At 44.3% G+C, this 21,336-nt stretch overlaps 1 protein-coding gene across 2 annotated transcripts in view; it reads left to right on the top strand.

The window, feature by feature from the left end:
- baiap2b (BAR/IMD domain containing adaptor protein 2b) overlaps positions 1-21,336 on the top strand; it is a 154,699-nt gene that overhangs the window by 41,241 nt on the left and 92,122 nt on the right. For both annotated transcript variants that reach the window (XM_084161352.1, XM_084161353.1), the window contains exons 2-3: positions 16,730-16,805; positions 21,188-21,274. In XM_084161352.1, coding sequence (XP_084017478.1) covers positions 16,730-16,805; positions 21,188-21,274 — 163 coding nt within the window. The remainder of the gene's footprint in view (positions 1-16,729; positions 16,806-21,187; positions 21,275-21,336) is intronic.

Raw genomic sequence — 21,336 nt, 5'->3', positions numbered from 1 at the left:
GTACTAAGTCATGTTTTGCAGAGGGTCAAATACTTATTTCCCTCATTAAAATGCAAATCAATTCATAACATTTTTGACATGCGTTTTTCTGGATGTCTTTGTTGTTATTCTGTCTCTCACTGTTCAAATAAACCTACCATTAATATTATAGACTGATCATGTCTTTGTCAGTGGGCAAACGTACAAAATTAGCAGGGGATTAAATACTTTTTTCCCTCACTGTATGTAAATGTATCTGCATCTCTCTACCAGTCACAGATGAAACATACTAACCCAATCAACACTTCTGCTGCTCTTTCTGCTGTAAATCAAGACATAGGAGAGAATATTGTAAACAGCAAACCATGAATCTGCTGTGCATCCATCATGCACTGCTGTGATTAAAAAGACAGAACGGGATCTTAAGTGCTTACAAATACGTAACATAGGCTATTATACGAATTCACTTACAAATTCATAACAATATTGTATGAATTGGAATTCGTAACATATCATACGAATTGCATATACAGTACCAGTCCTTTGCACACTCTTGGAATTCTCTAAACCAGCTTCAAGAGGTAGTCACCTGGAAGGCATTTCAATTAACAGGTGTGCCTTGTTAAAAGTTAATTTGTGGAATTTCTTTCCTTCTTAATGCGTTTGAGCCAATCAGTTGTGTTGTGACAAGGTAGGAGTATCGCAGTGCTAGCTGTGCCACTAGAGATCCTGGTTCCAATCCAGGCTCTGTCGTAGCCGGCCGCGAACGGGAGACCCATGGGGCGGTGCACAATTGGCCCAGCGTTGTCCAGGGTAGGGGAGGGAATGGCCGGCAGGGATGTAGCTCAGTTGGTAGAGCATGGCATTTGCAACGTCAGGGTTGTGGGTTCGATTCCCACGGGGGGCCAGTATGAAAAAATAATGTATGCATGCACTCACTAACTGTAAGCCGCTCTGGATAAGAGCGTCTGCTAAATGACTAAAATGTAAATGTAGGAGTGGTATACAGAAGATAGCCCAATTTGGTAAAAGACCAAGTCCATATTATTGCAAAAACAGCACAAATAAGCAAAGAGAAACAACAGTCCATCATTACTTTAAGACTTGAAGGTCAGTCTATCCGGAACATTTCAAGATCTTTGAAAGTTTCTTCAAGTGCAGTCGCAAAAACCATCAAGCACTATGATGAAACTGGCTCTTATGAGGACCGCCACAGGAATGGAAGACACAGAGTTACCTCTGCTGCAGAGGATAAGTTCATTAGAGTTAACTGCACCTCAGATTGCAGCCCAAATAAATGCTTCACAGAGTTCAAGTAACAGACACATCTCAACATCAACTGTTCAGAGGAGACTGCGTGAATCAGGCCTTCATGGTCAAATTGCTGCAAAGGAAAAACTACTAAAGGACACCAATAAGAAGAAGAGACTTGCTTGGGCCAAGAAACACAAGCAATGGACATTAGACTGATGGAAATCTGTCCTTTGGTCTGATGAGTCCAAATTTGAGATTTTTGGTTCCAACCGCCGTGTCTTTGTGAGACACAGAGTGGGTGGACGGATGATCTCCGCATGTGTGGTTCCCACCGTGAAGCATGGAGGAGGAGGTGTGATGGTGTGGGGGTGCTTTGCTGGTGACACTGTCGTGATTTATTTAGAATTCAAGGCACACTTAACCAGCATGGCTACCACAGCATTTTACAGTGATATGCCATCCCATCTGGTTTGCGCTTTGTGGGACTATCATTTGTTTTTCAGGACAATGACCCAAAATACACTTCCAGGCTGTGTAAGGGCAATTTGACCAAGAAGGAGAGTGATGGAGTGCTGCATCAGATGACCTAGCCTCCACAATCACCCGACCTCAACCCAATTGAGATGGTTTGGGATGAGTTGGACCGCAGAGTGAAGGAAAAGCAGCCAACAAGTGCCCAGCATATATGGGAACTCCTTCAAGACTCTTGGAAAAGCATTCCTCATGAAGCTGGTTGAGTAAATGCCATGAGTGTGCAAAGCTGTCATCAAGGCTACTTTGAAGAATCTAAAATCTAAAGTATATTTTGATTTGTTTAACACTTTTTTGGTTACTACATGATTCCATATGTGTTATTTCATAGTTTTGATATCTTCACTATTATTCTACAATGTAGAAAATAGTAAAAATAAAGACAAACCCTTGATTGAGTAGGTGTGTCCAAACGTGTGACTGGTACAGTATAAAAATAAATAAATCAATAGTGTATATATTTTGTTTAATATTGTTTTTGCAGGATGACATTGTACACAATTGGATGACGTAATACACACAATTGTGCACAGAACTACTAGCTAAAAACCTCTGAAACGCATCTTTAATACAAATATCTCCTTTTTCCTCATCCAGCCATTTGGGGCATAGTCAGAGTTTGAAATCTCGCTTCTGGAGAGACTGTAGCTTAATGAGACACTCTTCTTCTGAATTCAGTTGCTTTTGCTTCAGTATCGCGTATCGATTCAGTACTGTACCACCTGCACATGTGGCCAAGCAACAGCAGCAACCTGCAGGCACGCGCACACGCATGCATGAACACACACACACACAAACTCACACTCACACACACATATGCATGTATGCACATAAACACCCTCAGACATACTGTATGGGGGTATTTTATCTCTGTTCTACTGTGAAGTCTCTGGATATCTCCTTACCTCTTAACCCCTCTCGCAATCTCTTGAACAAGTTGGAAAATAATCTATTATCTTTTCCATTCCTTTCATTGATTAAAAAGGGTACATTACCTACTGAACAATTAAGTGTACAAGATGGAGACACACTGTAAACTATGACTATTTGGATCAACCTAAAAAAAGTACTTCAACTGGTTACAAGTAAATTAGTTAGGTTTTGTCAATTGAAAAAAATTGTTGAAACAAAATGTACTACATGACCAAAAGTATGTGGACATCTGCTCGTCAAACATCTCATTCCAAAATCATCGGCATTAATATGGAGTTGGTCCCCCCTTTGCTGCTATAACAGCCTCCACTCTTTTGGGAAGGCTTTCCACTAGATGTTGGAACATTGCTGCGGGGACTTGCTTCCATTTAGCCACAAGAGCATTAGTGAGGTCGGGCACTGATGTTGGGCCATTAGGCCTGGCTCGCAGTCGCGTACCAATTCATCCCAAAGGTGTTCGATGGGGTTGAGGTCAGGGCTCTGTGCAGGCCAGTCAAGTTCTTCCACACCGATCTCGACAAACCATTTCTGTATGGACCTCGCTTTGTGCTCGGGGCATTGTCACGAAGTTGGAAGCACAGAATCGTCTAGAATGTCATTGTATGCTGTAGGGTTAAGATTTCCCTACACTGGAACTAAGGGGCCTAGCCAGAACCATGAAAAACAGCCCCAGATCATTATTCCTCCTCCACCAAACTTTACAGTTGGCACTATGCATTCGGGCAGGTAGCGTTATCCTGGCATCCGCCAAACCCAGATTCATCCGTCGGAATGCCAGATGGTGAAGCGTGATTCATCACTGCAGAGAGCGCGTTTCCACTGCTCCAGAGTCCAATGGCATCGAGCTTTACACCACTCCAGCAAACGCTTAGCATTGCGCATGGTGATCTTAAGCTTGTGCGGCCATGGAAACCCTAAATTTGATCTATATTTAATTAGCTTGACCAATTAGCGATGTGGTTCAACACAAGGCCAAATTTAAATACATGGTTAAAGCTCATGAGCCGAATAAGACAACCGCACACATAAGGCTTAAGCCTCTCCTTAAAAAGCTTTGTGTGACTGTACAAAAGTATTTTCCTTTTTCCAATTCACATATCAAATATTGGCTTTCTTGAAGGGAGTGAGCGAGAGTGTGCATGTTTGTGTGAGGGTGTTTTATAGTTTAATCTGTTTTAGTCCTGCTAAATGAAAGATCTGTGTTGCTGATTGAGAATGGATTAAGCTGGAATCAGCCATGTTAACATGAATTAACTCATTAAGCTGGAATCAGCCATATTAACATGAATTAACCCATTAAGCTGGAATCAGCCATGTTAACATTAATTAACCCAGTTGTGTGTGCGTGCATGTGTATGTGTCACAGTGAGGGGAAACTCCTTTCTGCATTAGCTAGGTCCCTTATAAGCATATGCAAGAGCACTATGATGATAACTGGCGGTTGCCAAGGCGGAGGCATGCGATTGATTTGTGTGAGACTGGAACTAATCAGGAGAGGCTTTCCCAGCGGAGCTGGCTCTCTGGGACAATGATTAGCTGGCTTTAAAGGGGCAATCTGCAGTTGCTACATCAATTTTTGGACTGTTAAATGAATTATATATAGCCATTGATTCTTGAAGAACATAACTTATAAATGCTTCATGAGGTTAGTTCAACTGTTGTACACCATCAGAACCGAAAATATAAGCTTGTTTTGCTCCAATGTGTGTAAACAAAGTCAATGTAAAGAAACAATGTATAGCTTCAAAACTATACTTCTGATCTAATAGATGGTCAGTCCTTGAATCCATAGCTCTGCTTTGTAAGATGTTTCTGTAACAGTAAAACAGTAGAATGCACAGTAAAATATGGTAAATGGGTTTTACAGCACACTGTAAGACATTCCTGTCATTTCAACAGTAAAACACAGGACAGCCACATGAAATACTGTAAATGTGTTTTACAGCACACTTCAAATCAAATTGTATTTGTCACATGCGCCGAATTCAACAGGTGTAGACCTTACAGTGAAATGCTTACTTACAAGCCCTTAACCAACAATGCAGTTTTAAGAAAAATAAGTGTTAAGTAAAAAATAGATAAGTAAAAAATAAGAAAAATAAAATATAATTAAAGAGCAGCAGTAAAATTACAGTAGCGAGGCTATATACAGGGGGTACCGGTACAGAGTCAATGTGGAGGTGTGGACAATGCAAATAGTCCAGGTAGCCATTTGATTAGTTCAGGAGTCTTATGGCTTTGGCCTAGAAGCTGTTAAGAAGCCTTTTGGACCTAGACTTGGCGCTCCGGTGCAGCTGTAGAACTTTTTGAGGATCCATGCCAAATCTTTTCAGTCTCCTGAGGGGGAATAGGCTTTGTCGTGCCCTCTTCACGACTGTCTTGGTGTGTTTGGACCATGATAGTTTGTTGGTGATGTGGACACCAAGGAACTTGAAGCTCTCAACCTGCTCCACTACAGCCCTGTCGATGAGAATGGTGGCGTGCTCAGTCCTCCTTTTCTTGTAGTCCACAATCAACTCCTTTGTCTTGATCACTTTAAGACTTTTCTGTAATTTCAACAATAAAACACTGTAGAATCTACAATAAAATACCTTAAATGTGTTTTCTAGAATGAATTATGTTGCATTGTTGGAAAATGTTTTGGGCGGGGAAATCCTCTAGCTCATTAACATATTTTAAGGCGTGCCTTGTAAGCTACTATATTTGTTGCACCTGTTAGTGAGAGTCCTGTACCAATTTAACTGATATGTGGTAGTGGTGACCTGACTAGAGAAGACAATGGATGGCAAACGACAGAAATAAGGGGCGAGGGACAAACCCACATCTGCGAAATACAAGCTGTCTACTTTCACCTTTGAGTTAAGTACAGGAGAGTTAACTACATGCTCCTCCCCTGAATACCCTGAGCAGTTGACGGATAGTGAACTCTCTGAAATTTAACCTGACAAAAATGAAGAGGAAGAACCTGCGCCGACAGGTGAGCTGAAGACTTCCAATTCTCACCCAATGATCAGGAAAATGCCCGGGATGGCTCTGGCCCAGTGGGAGTATGATTCGTAGAGAAAGTGGATCCATCCCTTTTGGCCAACCTGTTTGTGGTTTCAGACTGTGTGAAGAAGGAGTTGGGTTCAGTCAATTCAGTCAAAGTATCCCGAAGTGGACTTTTGTGGATTTTTTGTGTGTCTGCTGCCCAGAAGGAGAGGGCACTATGCATTTCGCGACTCGGGACGAGAGCTCTTCCCTGTTTACTCTCCAGAGTAGAGTGCCACTGAAAGGATTAATAACTGGGTGGCGTGGATTGACTGAAGTTGAGGATCCCCAGTGTCTGTGACGCACGCCTTTTCGTGCGACGCAGACCCAGTGGCAAGCGCAAGACTGAGGAGACCCTGTCTGTCCTTATGAGTTTTGATGCAATGTGTTTGCCGGAAAAGTCATGCTAGGGTATATAAGTTATCCCATGAGAGCTTTTGTTCCGAACCCACTACAGTGTTTTAGGTGCCAAAGTATGGTCATGTTGCAGCAGTATGTAGGAGGGATATTCCGAGGTGTGAGAAGTGTACAGGAGGGCATGGGACAAAGGAGTGTGTTGTTTCGGTGGGGAAAAGTTGTGTGTTTCAATTGTGGGGGTGGCCATGTTGCTGGGGATCAGAAATGTCCTGTGCACGTGAGACAGGTTGAAGTTTCCAGGGTGAGAGCAGTGCAGACAGTGTCACATGCTGAGGCAGTGAGGAAAGTAGAGGATGGTGGGCAAAGGGTGAGGGAGCCTGAGAGGATCTCTGTGAGTAGTAGGCCCGTACAGCGTGACCCCAACAGTTTGACATAAATGATGCAATTATTATGTTGTGCGAGTTGATTTGTGTATCACCAAAAATGTCAGTCAGTCAAGGAAAGCTCATGAATATAAGCTCCCCGCCCATTAATCCTGTCTTTTCAAACTTCCTGGATAGCATTTCTATCCACATAAAATATTATGGGTAATATTTTAGTTACTCAAAAGGCTACCAAGACCTTGGGGGCCTCCCGAGTGGCGCAGCGGTCTAAGGCACTGCATCGCAGTGCTAGAGGCGTCACTACAGATCTGGGTTCGATCCCGGGCTGTGTTGCAGCCGGCCGCGACAGGGAGACCCGTGAGGCGGCGCACAATTGGCCCAGCATCGTCCAGGTTAGGGGAGGGTTTGGCCAGCTGGGATGTCCTTGTCCCATCACGCTGTGGCGGCTGGGCGCATGTACGCTGACTTCAGTCGCCAGCTGTACGGTGTTTCCTCCAACACATTGTTGCAGCTGGCTTCCGGGTTAAGCGAGCATGTGTCAAGAAGCAGCGTGGCTTGGCAGGGTCGTCAATTCAGTCAAATGGATGCATGGCTCTCGAGTCCGTACGGGAGTTGCAGTGATGGGACAAGACTGTAACTACCAATTGGGGAGAAAAAGGTGTAAAAAGTACCCCCCCACCCCAAAGTAAAAGGCTACTGGGAACTTTACGTGATCTGTGGTAGTAGTTCTCTAACAATTAAATGTATATAGGGGACAGATCCGAGTGGCAGCGGGTCTTAAACATGGTAGAATATTTAACCATGTCCATTTGATCTTTTTTGCCCAGTAATCACAGCCAGTTTGGAAGCATTTGTTTAGGCCTCTAGAAGTTCAAGTGATATAAAACACATAGCATTCATTAATATGCTGTAATATACAAATGCCTAGCAGCCAACATACTTGCTTATTTTGAAAAGTAAAATACTGTTCAAAACAAGGGAAACTTGCAAAGAACACTGGGTAATATGTCATTGGGTAATATACTGTAATTGTAATTGGTACTGTAAATTAGATTAAAGTAACAATTTTGGAACCATAAAATAGATTAGAGTAGCTGTACTGAAAAAGAAATTACAGTAACTTACTTGCCAATTGCTGCCAGTACGTTACTGTACATTTTGAGGAACTGTTTTACAGTGTGTCTATGAATTTGTCAGTGGTTATATTTATTAAGAATGTGAGTGTGTGTGTTGAGACTGTGTGGTGGGAGTGTTGTGGCTTTTAAGGCTGTGTGTGCGTGTGTGTGTGTGTGTGTGTGTTAAGACTCTAGGGCATACAGTAGAGAGGAGGGTAGAGAGTAGTTAATGAAAGTCTAGTTCCAGTTCTGCTTCAGTGGGTGTACACAAGCCTTGATTACATCAATTAATGAACAAACCATTTAACCAGGCAAACGTTGGTGCTGGTTGATTGTGGATATGTGTGTGTGTACGTGTGTACGGAGTGTTTGTCCATGTTTGCGTGTCCATCCAATTGAGGGAATTTGGTTGTCAGTTTCGGTGTGCATACTATATGTAGGGGATGTGTATGGTGTGTCACTCGTGTGTGGTGTGTCATTTGTGTGTGGTGTGTAATTTGTGTGTTGTGTGTCACTTGTGTGTGGTGTGTCACTGTGTGTGGTGTGTCACTCGTGTGTGGTGTGTCACTGTGTGTGGTGTGTCACACGTGTGTGGTGTGTCACTGTGTATGGTGTGTCACTCGTGTGTGGTGTGTCACTCGTGTATGGTGTGTCACTCATGTGTGGTGTGTCGTGTCACTGTGTGTGGTGTGTCGCTCATGTGTGGTGTGTCACTCATGTGGTGTGTGTCACTCATGTGGTGTGTCGTGTCACTGTGTGTGGTGTGTCACTGTGTGTGGTGGGTCACTGTGTGTTGTGTGTCACTCGTGTGTGGTGTGTCACTGTGTGTGGTGTGTCACTCGTGTGTGTGTGTCGTGTCACTGTGTGTGGTGTGTCGTGTCACTGTGTGTGGTGGGTCACTGTGTGTGGTGTGTCACTGTGTGTGGTGTGTTACTCGTGTGTTGTGTGTCACTCGTGTGTGGTGTGTCACTCGTGTGGTGTGTCGTGTCACTGTGTGTGGTGTGTCGTGTCACTGTGTGTGGTGGGTCACTCGTGTGTGGTGTGTCACTCGTATGTGGTGTGTCACTGTGTGGGGTGTGTCACTGTGTGGGGTGTGTCACTGTGTGGGGTGTGTCACTGTGTGTGTTGTGTCACTGTGTGTGTGGTGTGTCACTCGTGTGTGGTGTGTCACTCGTGTGTGGTGTGTCATTTGTGTGTGGTGTGTAATTTGTGTGTTGTGTGTCACTCGTGTGTGGTGTGTCACTGTGTGTGGTGTGTCACTCGTGTGTGGTGTGTCACTGTGTGTGGTGTGTCACTCGTGTGTGGTGTGTCACTGTGTATGGTGTGTCACTCGTGTGTGGTGTGTCACTCGTGTATGGTGTGTCACTCATGTGTGGTGTGTCGTGTCACTGTGTGTGGTGTGTCGCTCATGTGTGGTGTGTCACTCATGTGGTGTGTGTCACTCATGTGGTGTGTCGTGTCACTGTGTGTGGTGTGTCACTGTGTGTGGTGGGTCACTGTGTGTTGTGTGTCACTCGTGTGTGGTGTGTCACTGTGTGTGGTGTGTCACTCGTGTGTGTGTGTCGTGTCACTGTGTGTGGTGTGTCGTGTCACTGTGTGTGGTGGGTCACTGTGTGTGGTGTGTCACTGTGTGTGGTGTGTTACTCGTGTGTTGTGTGTCACTCGTGTGTGGTGTGTCACTCGTGTGGTGTGTCGTGTCACTGTGTGTGGTGTGTCGTGTCACTGTGTGTGGTGGGTCACTCGTGTGTGGTGTGTCACTCGTATGTGGTGTGTCACTGTGTGGGGTGTGTCACTGTGTGGGGTGTGTCACTGTGTGGGGTGTGTCACTGTGTGTGTTGTGTCACTGTGTGTGTGGTGTGTCACTCGTGTGTGGTGTGTCACTCGTATGTGGTGTGTCACTCGTGTATGGTGTGTCACTGTGTGTGGTGTGTCACTCGTGTATGGTGTGTCACTGTGTGTGGTGTGTCACTCGTGTATGGTGTGTCACTGTGTATGGTGTGTGGTGTGTCACTGTGTATGTGTATGTATCCTACTACATCAGAAACCTGACGGTTCCGGCTGCAGCAGCAGCATCTCAGTGGATGAATGTGACACAGTCCCACGTAGACCCACGAGCCACTGCGGCTCGTCATTATGAGTTTTTTGTGGCCCCCACCAAAGTTGCCCATCCCTGTTCTAAATAGTACCAGATAGGGGTTATGCGGCTTGTAACCAAAGTGGAACCCTTTTTGGCGTTATATAGAACCCTTTTTTGAAGGTTCAATAAAGAACCATGCCCATAAGGTTCTAAATGGAACCTGTATGGTGCTATAAAGAACCCTTTCCTACGGTTCTATAAAGAACCATTAAAAAAGGTCTCTATATAGCACCAAAAAAGGGTTCCCCTATGGTTACAACCCTTTTGCGGCTATATAGAACACTTTTTTATGGTTCTTTATAGAATCTTTATCGAGAATGGTTCTAAAAATAACTTTTGTCAATCTGAAAGGTTCTTTGTAGATCCTTTTGAAGAACCATACAGGGTTTTGTATTCTGGTTAATTATATTGTTAATTATTACTAAAAGAGCAAAGAACCCTGTTGTGAACTGCAAAGAACCATTGAAGAGCTCAAAGGGTTCTTTCCCAAAGAACCCTTGAGGAACCCTCATTTATATTAGTGCGTTCTTTGGGTCTTGAACAAAAAAAGCGATTTGCGATTTTGTTCATACTGATGAACCGGCGTTTTGAGTTGTGCGGTTGCAATATCAATAGTCCCCTATATATCTTTGCATGCATCATTCAAGACTAAGTTTAAATTGTGTGCAGTGCAATGAACATATAATGCACAATGTCTCAGGAAAGACTGTCTGGGTTGGAAATAGTCCGTTTAGAAAACAGTCGGGCACACAACCTGAACCTACATGCCATGGTGAAAACATTTACACACAAAAAGGAGGACTTCAGGAGACCAGGGGAGTCTCAAGTTGGATTTCATTTGAATTAATTGAATTTACCTTTAATATTGCAGACCATTTGGGTAGGCTATTAGCCAATTAAAAACCTGTTGAGTTCAACAATAAATAGTGGATGAATTTATCGTCAAGCCGACTACTTTTTTCCTCATTGTTAGGCTACACAAAAAAAAAAGGGTGAGGGTTCTATGTGGAACCATAATGAATCAAATAACCCTTTGAGCCCTTCAATGGTTCTTTGCAGTTCACAAAAGTGTTCTTTGCTCTTTTAGTGATAATTAAAATGTAAGGGAGGCAGTTCATTAGAATATTTTGGGGCGTCATTTGCTCACAGCTCTTTTTGTTCAACCGTGACTGAGAGCGTCATTCCACTGTCACTCACAGTTGTTTTATGCCATTACATCATTTATATGACTAAGGCCAGTGACAGTGTTTTGTGAAAGACTCACGTATGGCTTTGTGTCACTTGAGAACGGTTGACTAACTCAGTCATTGGTTCTCAGTTCTCTCCTCAGGAACCCCCAGCTGACTAATGCTACAGACACACTGAGAAATCTGTCTGCCGATAGGTACTTAGCACAGTAGGAGGTTGTTCCTTCTTGCTAGAACAAAATATGTCCCTGCTCTAAGCCAATCAGGGAGTACGAACCTCCACGTGGGGGAGATGACAGAAGTGACAAGAAAAAGGAAAAGAGGGGGAACTTTTCCCCCCTTTTCTTCAGAATTGTTCTAACTAAAACAATAAAGCTGCATAATATTTAAATTTTTTCTAGAGCAGGTCTTTACATCTTTTACATCTAGCTAAGGAGTTTTGTGATTGAAGAAGGATTTTTTTTGTTAGGTTCAGTTTGATAATGTGCACCTGCTTATTAGTTAGCTAGCTAGCTAATGTTAGCTTGCTAACTGAGTCAGATATTTACACACACTTAATCTCAAACAAATAGGGTGATGAGTGCAGCACAATGTACACAACACTAAATGGTTTACCAAGCTAGCAATCTACCAAGATGATGAAGAAATAGTGTAATTTACTCTCCATTATCCCATACTGCCAGTTCCAGTTCGCTTGCTAGCTAAAGTTAGCTAAACGGTTAACGTCGCCGTTTAGCGCAACATAGCTTTCTAGCTACTCCACCGACTTTCTAGCTACTCCACCGACTCTAACAGGCAGCTACTTCATTCAAATATGAATCCATTGTGATTTAATTATAATATTGCTAGGTATTTAGTTGTGGCCATCTGGTTAGTATCAACAAAGGCTTACTACAAATTATAGCTAGCTAGCAACAACATTAGCGCAGCTTGCTAGTTAGCTTATATAATAATAATATAATAATAATAATATTAGCTACAGCAGGCACAATCTTAATAAGATACTGCCACCTTGTTGCCTGGAGTATTTCAACGTTGCAAATCGGAGGTAAAGCTGTTCAATGTGAAAAACAATAAGTTAACTGCCGACACTCTGGGCAGAGGTTCTAAATACCTATCGGCAGTCAGATTTCTCATGTGTCTGACCCTTATCAAAATCAATGGAGGCCCCCTGGAGGTCAGGGCCCCTGGGCACATGCCCTGCGTGCCCGGTCGGTATTCGGCCATGATTACTCCAAGTTTAGATAACTTCCTAGACTAACTTACCAATAAAAAAATTGTTAGCTGACGTGTCAGTGAAAAACTGCTGATGCATAACCAAATTTCGAACTTGCACCTTGTGTATTCTTCTATTCGAACTCTCAACAGTAAGTTGAGACCCCGAAAAATGACAAATACATTGTCCCTGCCTCCCTTCTTTAGTGTCTGTCTGACAGCTCTGTCAGGAAAAGGTTAGAAGGATAAAGTGGAGAGGAGAAAAGCTGTGTGTGTGTGTGTGTGTGTGTGTGTGTGTGTGTGTGTGTGTGTCTGTGGTTAGAAGCCTAGCTGTGTTTAACTGTGGACGTGAAGCTGCAGGACCAAACTGTGGGTATTGTGAGAGAGAAAGAGAAAGTAACAAAATAAAGGACAGATCGCCTCGGAATGTGGAGGAGGGTGACTCACTGCCCCTCCGCACAACGAGAGAGAGAGGTTATACTCCTCTGCCTCCACTCATTCAATTCCTCTGCTTATTGTGTGCCGAGGCATCCGCTTGTGGGCTATGTTGTGGGCATACATATACATTGCGTCGGTAGGCAGTCATTACAGCTTTGTTGTTGTTGTTTATGTTGTTGTTGTGGAGGAGAACCAGGGTGGAGGTGGGGGATGGGAGTGTTTCCAGGTAGAGGTAGGTGACCTTGGGCTGGGTTGAGCCTCGAGGGCCCCCGGCCCTGATAGAACCAGGTAATTAGTGTAGATCACAGAAAGGTGTTCTGACTGAAGAGATCTTTACTCTGACGTGTGTGTGTGTGTGTGTGTTTGTGTGTGTTTTATCCAGGCAAGGATTAAAAGGTTGTCTGGAGAACATGTTGGCTGGATATTTGTTTTATCCCCTGGGGAACCCTGCTTTGGTTACCACATAGACCACATTTGGTTACCACATATGGTTACCACATAGACCACATTTGGTTACCACATAGACCACATTTGGTTACCACATAGACCACATTTGGTTACCACATCTCTCTCCCTCTCTCTGCAACTCTGCAGTACACATAATCATACACGCAGAATCATTTCCTGGCTGTAGCTGCATTTCAGTCTCCTTGGTTTCATATTCCCTCATTTCTATTCTCTCTGGCCTAATAATAATGATATGGTCATTTCCAATTAGCCATTTCAATATAATTTATAGCTCATGCTGGAACCCACACAACCCAACCAAGTAATCTAAATCCCCACATTAAAAAATACTACAGTTTACTATAGAATACTACAGTACTTACTATATAATTCTATAGTAAACTGTAGTATACTGTACAATACTATAATGCACACTGTAGTATCCCTCGATCATGGGTAGTACTTACTATAGAATGTTATAGTATACTGTAGAAAAAAATACTGTAGTAAACACTACAGTAATGTCCGCAAAAACACTACAGTCCGCAAAAAGACTACACATTTTTAACTATAGTAAATACTACAGTATTTAATTTGCATATACCCTGCCCATTCCCTTCCTCTATAGCTCAATTTGTGCCACCCATAAGTGAGAAACCTACATGGCAAGTATTGACCATATTGTGTTCCCTGCAGGCTATAGAAAAGAGCAGACCCCAGTCCTACCTACCTACCTACCTACCTACCTACCTACCTACCTACCTACCTACCTACCTACCTACCTACAGTGAGGGGAAAAAAGTATTTGATCCCCTGCTGATTTTGTACGTTTGCCCACTAACAAAGAAATGATCAGTCTATAATTTTAATGGTAGGTTTCTTTAAACAGTAAGAGACAAAATAACAACAACAAAATTCAGAAAAATGCATGTCAAAAATGTTATAAATTGATTTGCATTTTAATGAGGGAAATAAGTATTTGACTCCCAGGTGTCTTTTATACAGGTAACGAGCTGAGATTAGGAGCAGACTCTTAAAGGGAGTGCTCCTAATTTCAGCTTGTTACCTGTATAAAAGACACCTGTCCACAGAAGCAATCAGTCAATCAGATTCCAAACTCTCCACCATGGCCAAGACCAAAGAGCTCTCCAAGGATGTCAGGGACAAGATTGTAGACCTACACAAGGCTGGAATGGGCTACAAGACCATCGCCAAGCAGCTTTGTGAGAAGGTGACAACAGTTGATGCGATTATTCGCAAATGGAAGAAACACAAAATAACTGTCAATCTCCCTCGGCCTGGGGCTCCATGCAAGATCTCACCTCGTGGAGTTGCAATGATCATGAGAACGGTGAGGAATCAGCCCAGAACTACACGGGAGGATCTTGTCAATGATCTCAAGGCAGTTGGGACCATAGTCACCAAGAAAATAATTGGTAATACACTACGCCGTGAAGCACTGAAATCCTGCAGCGCCCGCAAGGTCCCCCTGCTCAAGAAAGCACATATACAGGGCTGTCTGAAGTTTGCCAATGAACATCTGAATGATTCAGAGGAGAACTGGGTGAAAGTGTTGTGGTCAGATGAGACCAAAATCAAGCTCTTTGGCATCAACTCAACTTGCCGTGTTTGGAGGAGGAGGAATGCTGCCTATGACCCCAAGAACACCATCCTCACCGTCAAACATGGAGGTGGAAACATTATGCTTTGGGGGTGTTTTTCTGCTAAGGGGACAGGACAATTTCACTGCATCAAAGGGACGATGGACAGGGCCATGTACCGTCAAATCTTGGGTGAGAACCTCCTTCCCTCAGCCAGGGCATTGAACATGGGTTGTGGATGGGTATTCCAGCATGACAATGACCCAAAACACATGGCCAAGGCAACAAAGGAGTGGCTCAAGAAGAAGCACATTAAGGTCCTGGAGTGGCCTAGCCAGTCTCCAGACCTTAATCCCATAGAAAATCTGTGGAAGGAGCTGAAGGTTCGAGTTGCCAAACGTTAACCTCGAAACCTTAATGACTTTGAGAAGATCTGCAAAGAGGAGTGGGACAAAATCCCTCCTGAGATGTGTGCAAACCTGGTGGCCAACTACAAGAAACGTCTGACCTCTGTGATTGCCAACAAGGGTTTTGCCACCAAGTACTAAGTCATGTTTTGTAGAGGGGTCAAATACTTATTTCCCTCATTAAAATGCAAATCAATTTATAACATTTTAGACATGCGTTTTTCTGGATTTTTTTGTTGTTATTCTGTCTCTCACTGTTCAAATAAACCTACCATTAAAATTATAGACTGATCATGTCTTTGTCAGTGGGCAAACGTACCAAATCAGCAGGGGATCAAATACTTTTTTCCCTCACTGTACCTACCTACCAACCTGCCTGCCTGCCTGCCTGCCTGCCTCCCTGCCTGCCTACCTGCCTGCCTGCCTACTTACCTGCCTGCCTACCTACCGGTTATGGAAAATATCTCCAGTAGGTTTCCTGAAGGAGAAGGCCTCCAATTCTATGTCAAAGATAATAAAACAAAAGCACTATAGTAAATACTACAGTAATGCATGGAAAAATACTACAGTAAATACTACATTATATTACAGTCCACAGAAACACTACAGTAAATACTACAGTATAGGACAGTCTGCAAAAACACTATAGTAAATACTACAGTATAGTACAGCCTGCAAAAACACTACAGTAAATACTACAGTATACTACAATCTGCAAAAACACCACATTAATCACTATAGTATATACTACATGTTTCTTTATTACAGTATTTATACTATAGTTAACTGTAAATACTACAGTAAATACTACAGTAAAGTTAGCAAAAACACTACAGTGAATACCATAGTATTTATATCATAGTATACTTATAGTATTTTTTCATGTGGTGATCTCCTCGAACAAACACAATATACTGTACCTAGCCTGGGTACCAGTCTGTTTTGCTAACATTCCGCTCTTTGCACTTTGTGTCATATGCCATGGAATAATAGCTAAACAGACTGGTACCCAGACTACTATTTACCCACATCGAGCTGTATTTATCATATTCATTATACAGTGTTCCATGTGGGACTCAAAACCCCTGCTGTGGCCAGCAGCACCATGCTCAAGTTCGCTCTCTCCTCTACTCTCCTCCTCCTTCTCTCTATTTGTGGTCACCCAATTATTCCTCCCTCCTCCTCTCCTCCCTCCTTTCTTATCCCTCATTCCCTCATATGCTCCTGCTCCACAAAAAAAGTAATTAGCACAAATTACGTGACACAGTTGAAAGAGAGGGAGCGGAAGTGGGAGAGGAAGAGAGAGAGAGCGAGAGGAAGAGGGAGAGCGAAAGAGAGCCAGGCTGAGCGGGGCTTCCCGGGCATCAACACCCACAGCTGGGTTTTATTTTTGGGAGAGGTGAGGTGCAAAGACACCTGCTACCTCCACCTCTCTTTCCTTCTCCCTTTCGCTCTCTCGCTCCCTCGCTCCTTCTTTCCGATTTCTGAATGAGTGTAAATGATTCCCATCTACACTCTTGCTCCTGGTTGGCTATGCTCCTGGCTGGCTATGCTCCTGGTTGGCTTGCTTGCAGTGTGTGAGCGCACGTGTGTGTGTGTGGTGTGCGTGAGAGAGAGTGTGTGAGCGTGCAGACTACAGAGTAGAGCAGAGCGCTGCTTCTGCTAGGCTTATTGCTGCTCGTGTCGACTAAAAAACCTTTTATTTCTCTTTTCAGTCCATCATGGAGCAGTTCAACCCATGCTTGCGGAACTTCGTGGCCATGGGGAAGAGCTACGAGAAGGCCCTATCCAGTAAGTACATCCTCTTCTTCTTCTTCTTCTTCTTCTCCTTTATCTCATCCCCCTCTCATCCCCCCTCCTCTCCTCCTGTCCAGAGGAGAGGCACAGGCCCATATTGCCTGACACTGTCTTGCTGTTGCTTTTTAGACTCCTGATTTATCTGAACTAGAGATCATCTCAGATAGTGGGGATATATTTATCACGTTGGCGACTGTGTGTAGCCTATAGTCAGTGTCCTCATCCACCTGAGATCTTCTTGGACTTAGCTATGAAAGATACTGCCGGATGCTCCGACAGGCTTTCAACTACATGGACTGATTTGATATTCTAAAAAAGAGAACGCAAAGTCCCCTAACAGAGAACGACGTGTCCCCACCCAACATAGATTACAACACCAAGCTAATTCCCACCTAGCTGTCAGTAGCTATAGTCTCCCCTAAATGTTGATGAGATGTTTGTTTGATGTTCTTTATTGGGAGGCTCAGGCTGCCTTCCTCCTGTAATGTCACGTTAGAATGTTCCATGTCCCTATCTTGCCCTCTCCTGTTTTCCACTTCATCAGCATCCCTCCATCCCTGCATATCCTCAAGTCAAGTCATTTTTATTGTATTTGTTTGGTTGTTCACAAGTCGGGGATATGATGTGGTGTGTATTCCAGGGTGTGTGTGTGTGAGTGTGGAGTAGATATACGGGTGAGAACAGGAGCACAACACTTTTGAGATGTCTCCAGGAAGGGGAGGGGGTGTAAGTGGAGCATAGTCCAATAGGAACTAGGGTAAGTGGCGCTGAGAGAATCAAACTAGTATCCAGGACAGAACTGGTATCCAGGTCAGCCAGGGAAGAGGAGGAGGAGGAGGAGGGAAAAATGCATTGGAGATACAGACTCTTGCTGCTTATACCAATGGTAAAGCAGTATAAGCCTGTACTGTTGATCAGTGTCGCATGGTCTTACATGAGGTTCAGACGGAATCCGGAATGCTTCTATTAACATATTCCATGCGTTCTGATTTTTATTTGGGTTTTAAATTCGGTTTTAAATTCACTGTTTTGCTTTACGAACCATTTCCTTGGATACTGTTTACATATGGAGCTTGTCCAGCACTGTGGAGATATAGGTATACTACTTTATGTGGCATGTGGCAGTCCATCAACATCCCTTAAATAATAATTTCATGTTCAAATACATTTTCAGGTGAAGAGAATGGTGAGGATCGGACATTGTTGCACTACGAATCTGTAGTAGGCTGTAGACACAGACAGGGAAAACAAGTAATGCACAGATACTATCCCCTCAGCCATACTTCTAATGTAGTGCTACCTCCAGCTGTCTGCGGTGTTTCAGAGGGCACTCCTCCCTGCATCGAGGAGACAGAGAGAGACAGAGACAGAGACAGAGACAGAGACAGAGAGAGAGGGGCAAGGACAGAGAGAGAGAGGGGGCAAGGACAGAGAGAGAGAGGGGGCAAAGAGAGAGAGAGAGAGAGAGAGAGAGGGGCAAGGACAGAGAGAGAGAGAGAGAGGGGCAAGGACAGAGAGAGAGAGAGAGAGAGAGAGGAGCAAGGACAGAGAGAGCGAGTGAGAGGAACACAGAAAGAGGTAGAGAGAGAGAGAGGAGCAAGGACAGAGAGAGAGAGCGAGAGGAACACAGAAAGAGGTAGAGAGAGAGAGAGGAGCAAGGACAGAGAGAGAGAGGAGCAAGGACAGAGAGAGAGAGAGAGGAGCAAGGACAGAGAGAGATAGAGAGGAGCAAGGACAGAGAGAGAGAGCGAGAGGAACACAGAAAGAGGTAGAGAGAAGGGAGCAGGGACAGGGATAGAGCGAGAGAGGTGCATGGAAAGAGAGACAGAGAGAGGAACAGGGAAGGAGAGAGACAGAGGAGCAGGGACAGAGGTAGAGAGAGAGAGGAACAGGAAAAGAGGTAGAGAGAGAGGAGCAGGAAAAGCAGGAAAGACTATGTGGAAGCCCTGAGGACCAATAAAGGAGGAGTCAGTGTAGCCTGATAGATAAGACTAAAAATAACCAAACAGCTCCCAGGTGGGGAATTGTACTTCATCAATGCCTGGCAGCCAGGCAGGCACATGGACTGGGGTTCTGGCTCGGGCTGCCGTTGCAGAGGCACAGGGCACAGTCAGCAGTCAACACACCACAGGGTGCCTGGTGGGCATCCATCCGTTAGCTGGAATTTTAAATATGCCAGTTCTGCCTTTGCTCTTAGGATGAGAAGGGGGAACCCATAAAAGCAATATAGAGGAAGGAGAGGTGGTGCTGGACTTAACTGGAGGTCCCTGGAGCTTTTTTGACTGACATAATGGTTCAGTCCAGGGAGAGAGCTCCCTGCTGCTAGTTCTCCTCAGAGGAGCTGCTGTTTGATCAGTTTGAGGAGTGTTTGGTTTTGGAGGATAGGATAGTGTGCAGTGGATGTAGTGCTTGAATAGGATGCAATGCTTTGACTGGTATTTAGCCAGGTATTCTGTTTATCAATGAGCTTTGGAACCGGCGATAGAAGGTGGGGCAACGTCACACAACACACAACCAAACTGGGCATCATGTTGAAGGTGGGGCGGAGAGACCAGCTGTGTTGGAGAGATGGAGGAGAGAACAAGAAAAGAGGTGGAGTGTGAGGGCTGAAGGGATTTGATAAAGGAGTAGAGGGAGGGAAGGATCGTGAGAGAGAAGGGGGTTGGGTGGTGGATTTGGAAAAGAGGGAGTTGAAGATGGATGGAGTACGTAACACATCAAGCTGCAGCTGATCTGGTTTATACCGGTTTTACTCCTCCTAGAATAGGTGGGAGGAATGGATGGCGTGTCTCACCTCCAGTCTGTATACTATCAGCTATCTGCTTCATATCAGAAGTTTAATCTTCTTTACTAAACACACACACAATCCCCCAGCCAGCAAAGTTCTCAGATCTCGTCCCAGTTAATCCAGCCTTACCTGGCCTGCCACACTCCACCGCTCCTCGCTGGCTGGGATTTCTCTGGACATCGCTAAATTAGCCCATCCACACAAGGTGTTACCGTACCGCACAATCCCAGTTCTGTCCCCTCACACTCACTCTCCTATCCCACCCAGCCTTAACCAAAGCTGGGCTCAGGAAGAGCAGAGAGACGGACTCTCTTCCTGGTAGTAATCGGTCCGTGTCAGTCTCATGGTACAGTGGAGTAGGCAGTCAGCTTTAGGCTCTGGAGGCTGGGGTGTTCGTGTGGGTTGTTATCAGTTCAGAGTGACCCCGGGATAAGGATTCTGATTAATGTAGAGAATGGAGAGAATGATTAATAAAGGAAAGGAAAGGAAAGATTACGGAAGGAAATGAGTGCAGACGGAGGCTTGTGAAACGGTTGTCAGGGAGAGAGGTAGAAATGGAGACTGAGACAGCTCATTTCTATCTGAACGTGTTTGGAGTGAAAAGGAATGTAATAATGTAGCATCAGCTTGTGGTCTGCATTTCTGGGGATTATTCCCAAATGATTGCATTACTGTAGAAAACTCAACTAGATGAACAGATTTGAATTGCTTCCCATTTAGAGTCAGGATATATTTGAGTAACAATTTATTTTTAACAGCCTGGTTTAAGATGGCACTTAACTAGTATTTACATTGAATTAACTAAGAAACTATGCGGTAACAATCATGTTTAGACCGCATACATGACCAGGTTCAATAAAGCCCTGACACTCCACATCAATATGTATCAGTCAAAGTTAATACACTCAGAGTAGAGTCAGCTAGTCTCATCCATATGTATCCATCTATCTCCTTACTGGACATCCTGTCCCCTCATTAAGACAGCAACTCCTTAGGTAGCTCACTCCTGACCTTAATCACCATAACTTACTATTCACTGCTGCTAGCTGTCTGTGGCAGGACTAAGGCAGGTGGACCGTGTCTGCTCTGTGTTCCCTGTCCCTGTCCCTGTCCCTGTCCCTGTCCCTGGACTGAGACCTGAGTTACTAGTAGATGTTTCAGTTAGTGTCTCTGTCGCTCTGCATGAGTAACAGTCTAAAGGAGCACACTGGCTTAATTTGCATTGCAGTAGCCTATGAATCACCTTGAAAGTTAGGATGGTTGTCATATTATGTTTTTAAAGTTTTGCAGTTGTTAAGACTGGTCTATCTTGACTTCCCTGGTCTTTCCTAGCTTTCTCTGGTCTGTATTTCCTGTAGTTCCTCTTCCCATCCAGCATCTGCTCTATCCATCAGTAGTTTCTAGCCCTTTCCATTGTAGCCTGTAGTAGCATTAGCCCTTTCCATTATAGCCTATAGTAGCCTTTAGCCCTTTCCCTAACTGACTGGGGCTATAGCTATAGGGGAGGGATGATGGGGTGAAGAAGACTTTAATGTCCAATATTTCCACTCCGCCCCTGATCTGATGCCCAATGCTTCCATGTTTCCAGGTGTCACATTTGCTGCAAAGGGCTACTTCGAGGCACTGGTGAGGATGGGAGAGATGGCCAGCAAAAGTCAAGGCTCTAAGGATCTTGGTGAGTCCTAGTGTTGGCTGTAGGGGGTTGCAGCACCCCTAGTGGGGTGGAGGGGGTTGTAG

The sequence above is a fragment of the Coregonus lavaretus genome (assembly GCF_964263955.1).
Source record: "Coregonus lavaretus genome assembly, chromosome: 1".
Classification (NCBI taxonomy): Eukaryota; Metazoa; Chordata; class Actinopteri; order Salmoniformes; family Salmonidae; genus Coregonus; species Coregonus lavaretus.
The sequence above is the reverse complement of the archived record's forward strand: the minus strand, read 5'-3'. Positions and strand labels throughout refer to the sequence as shown.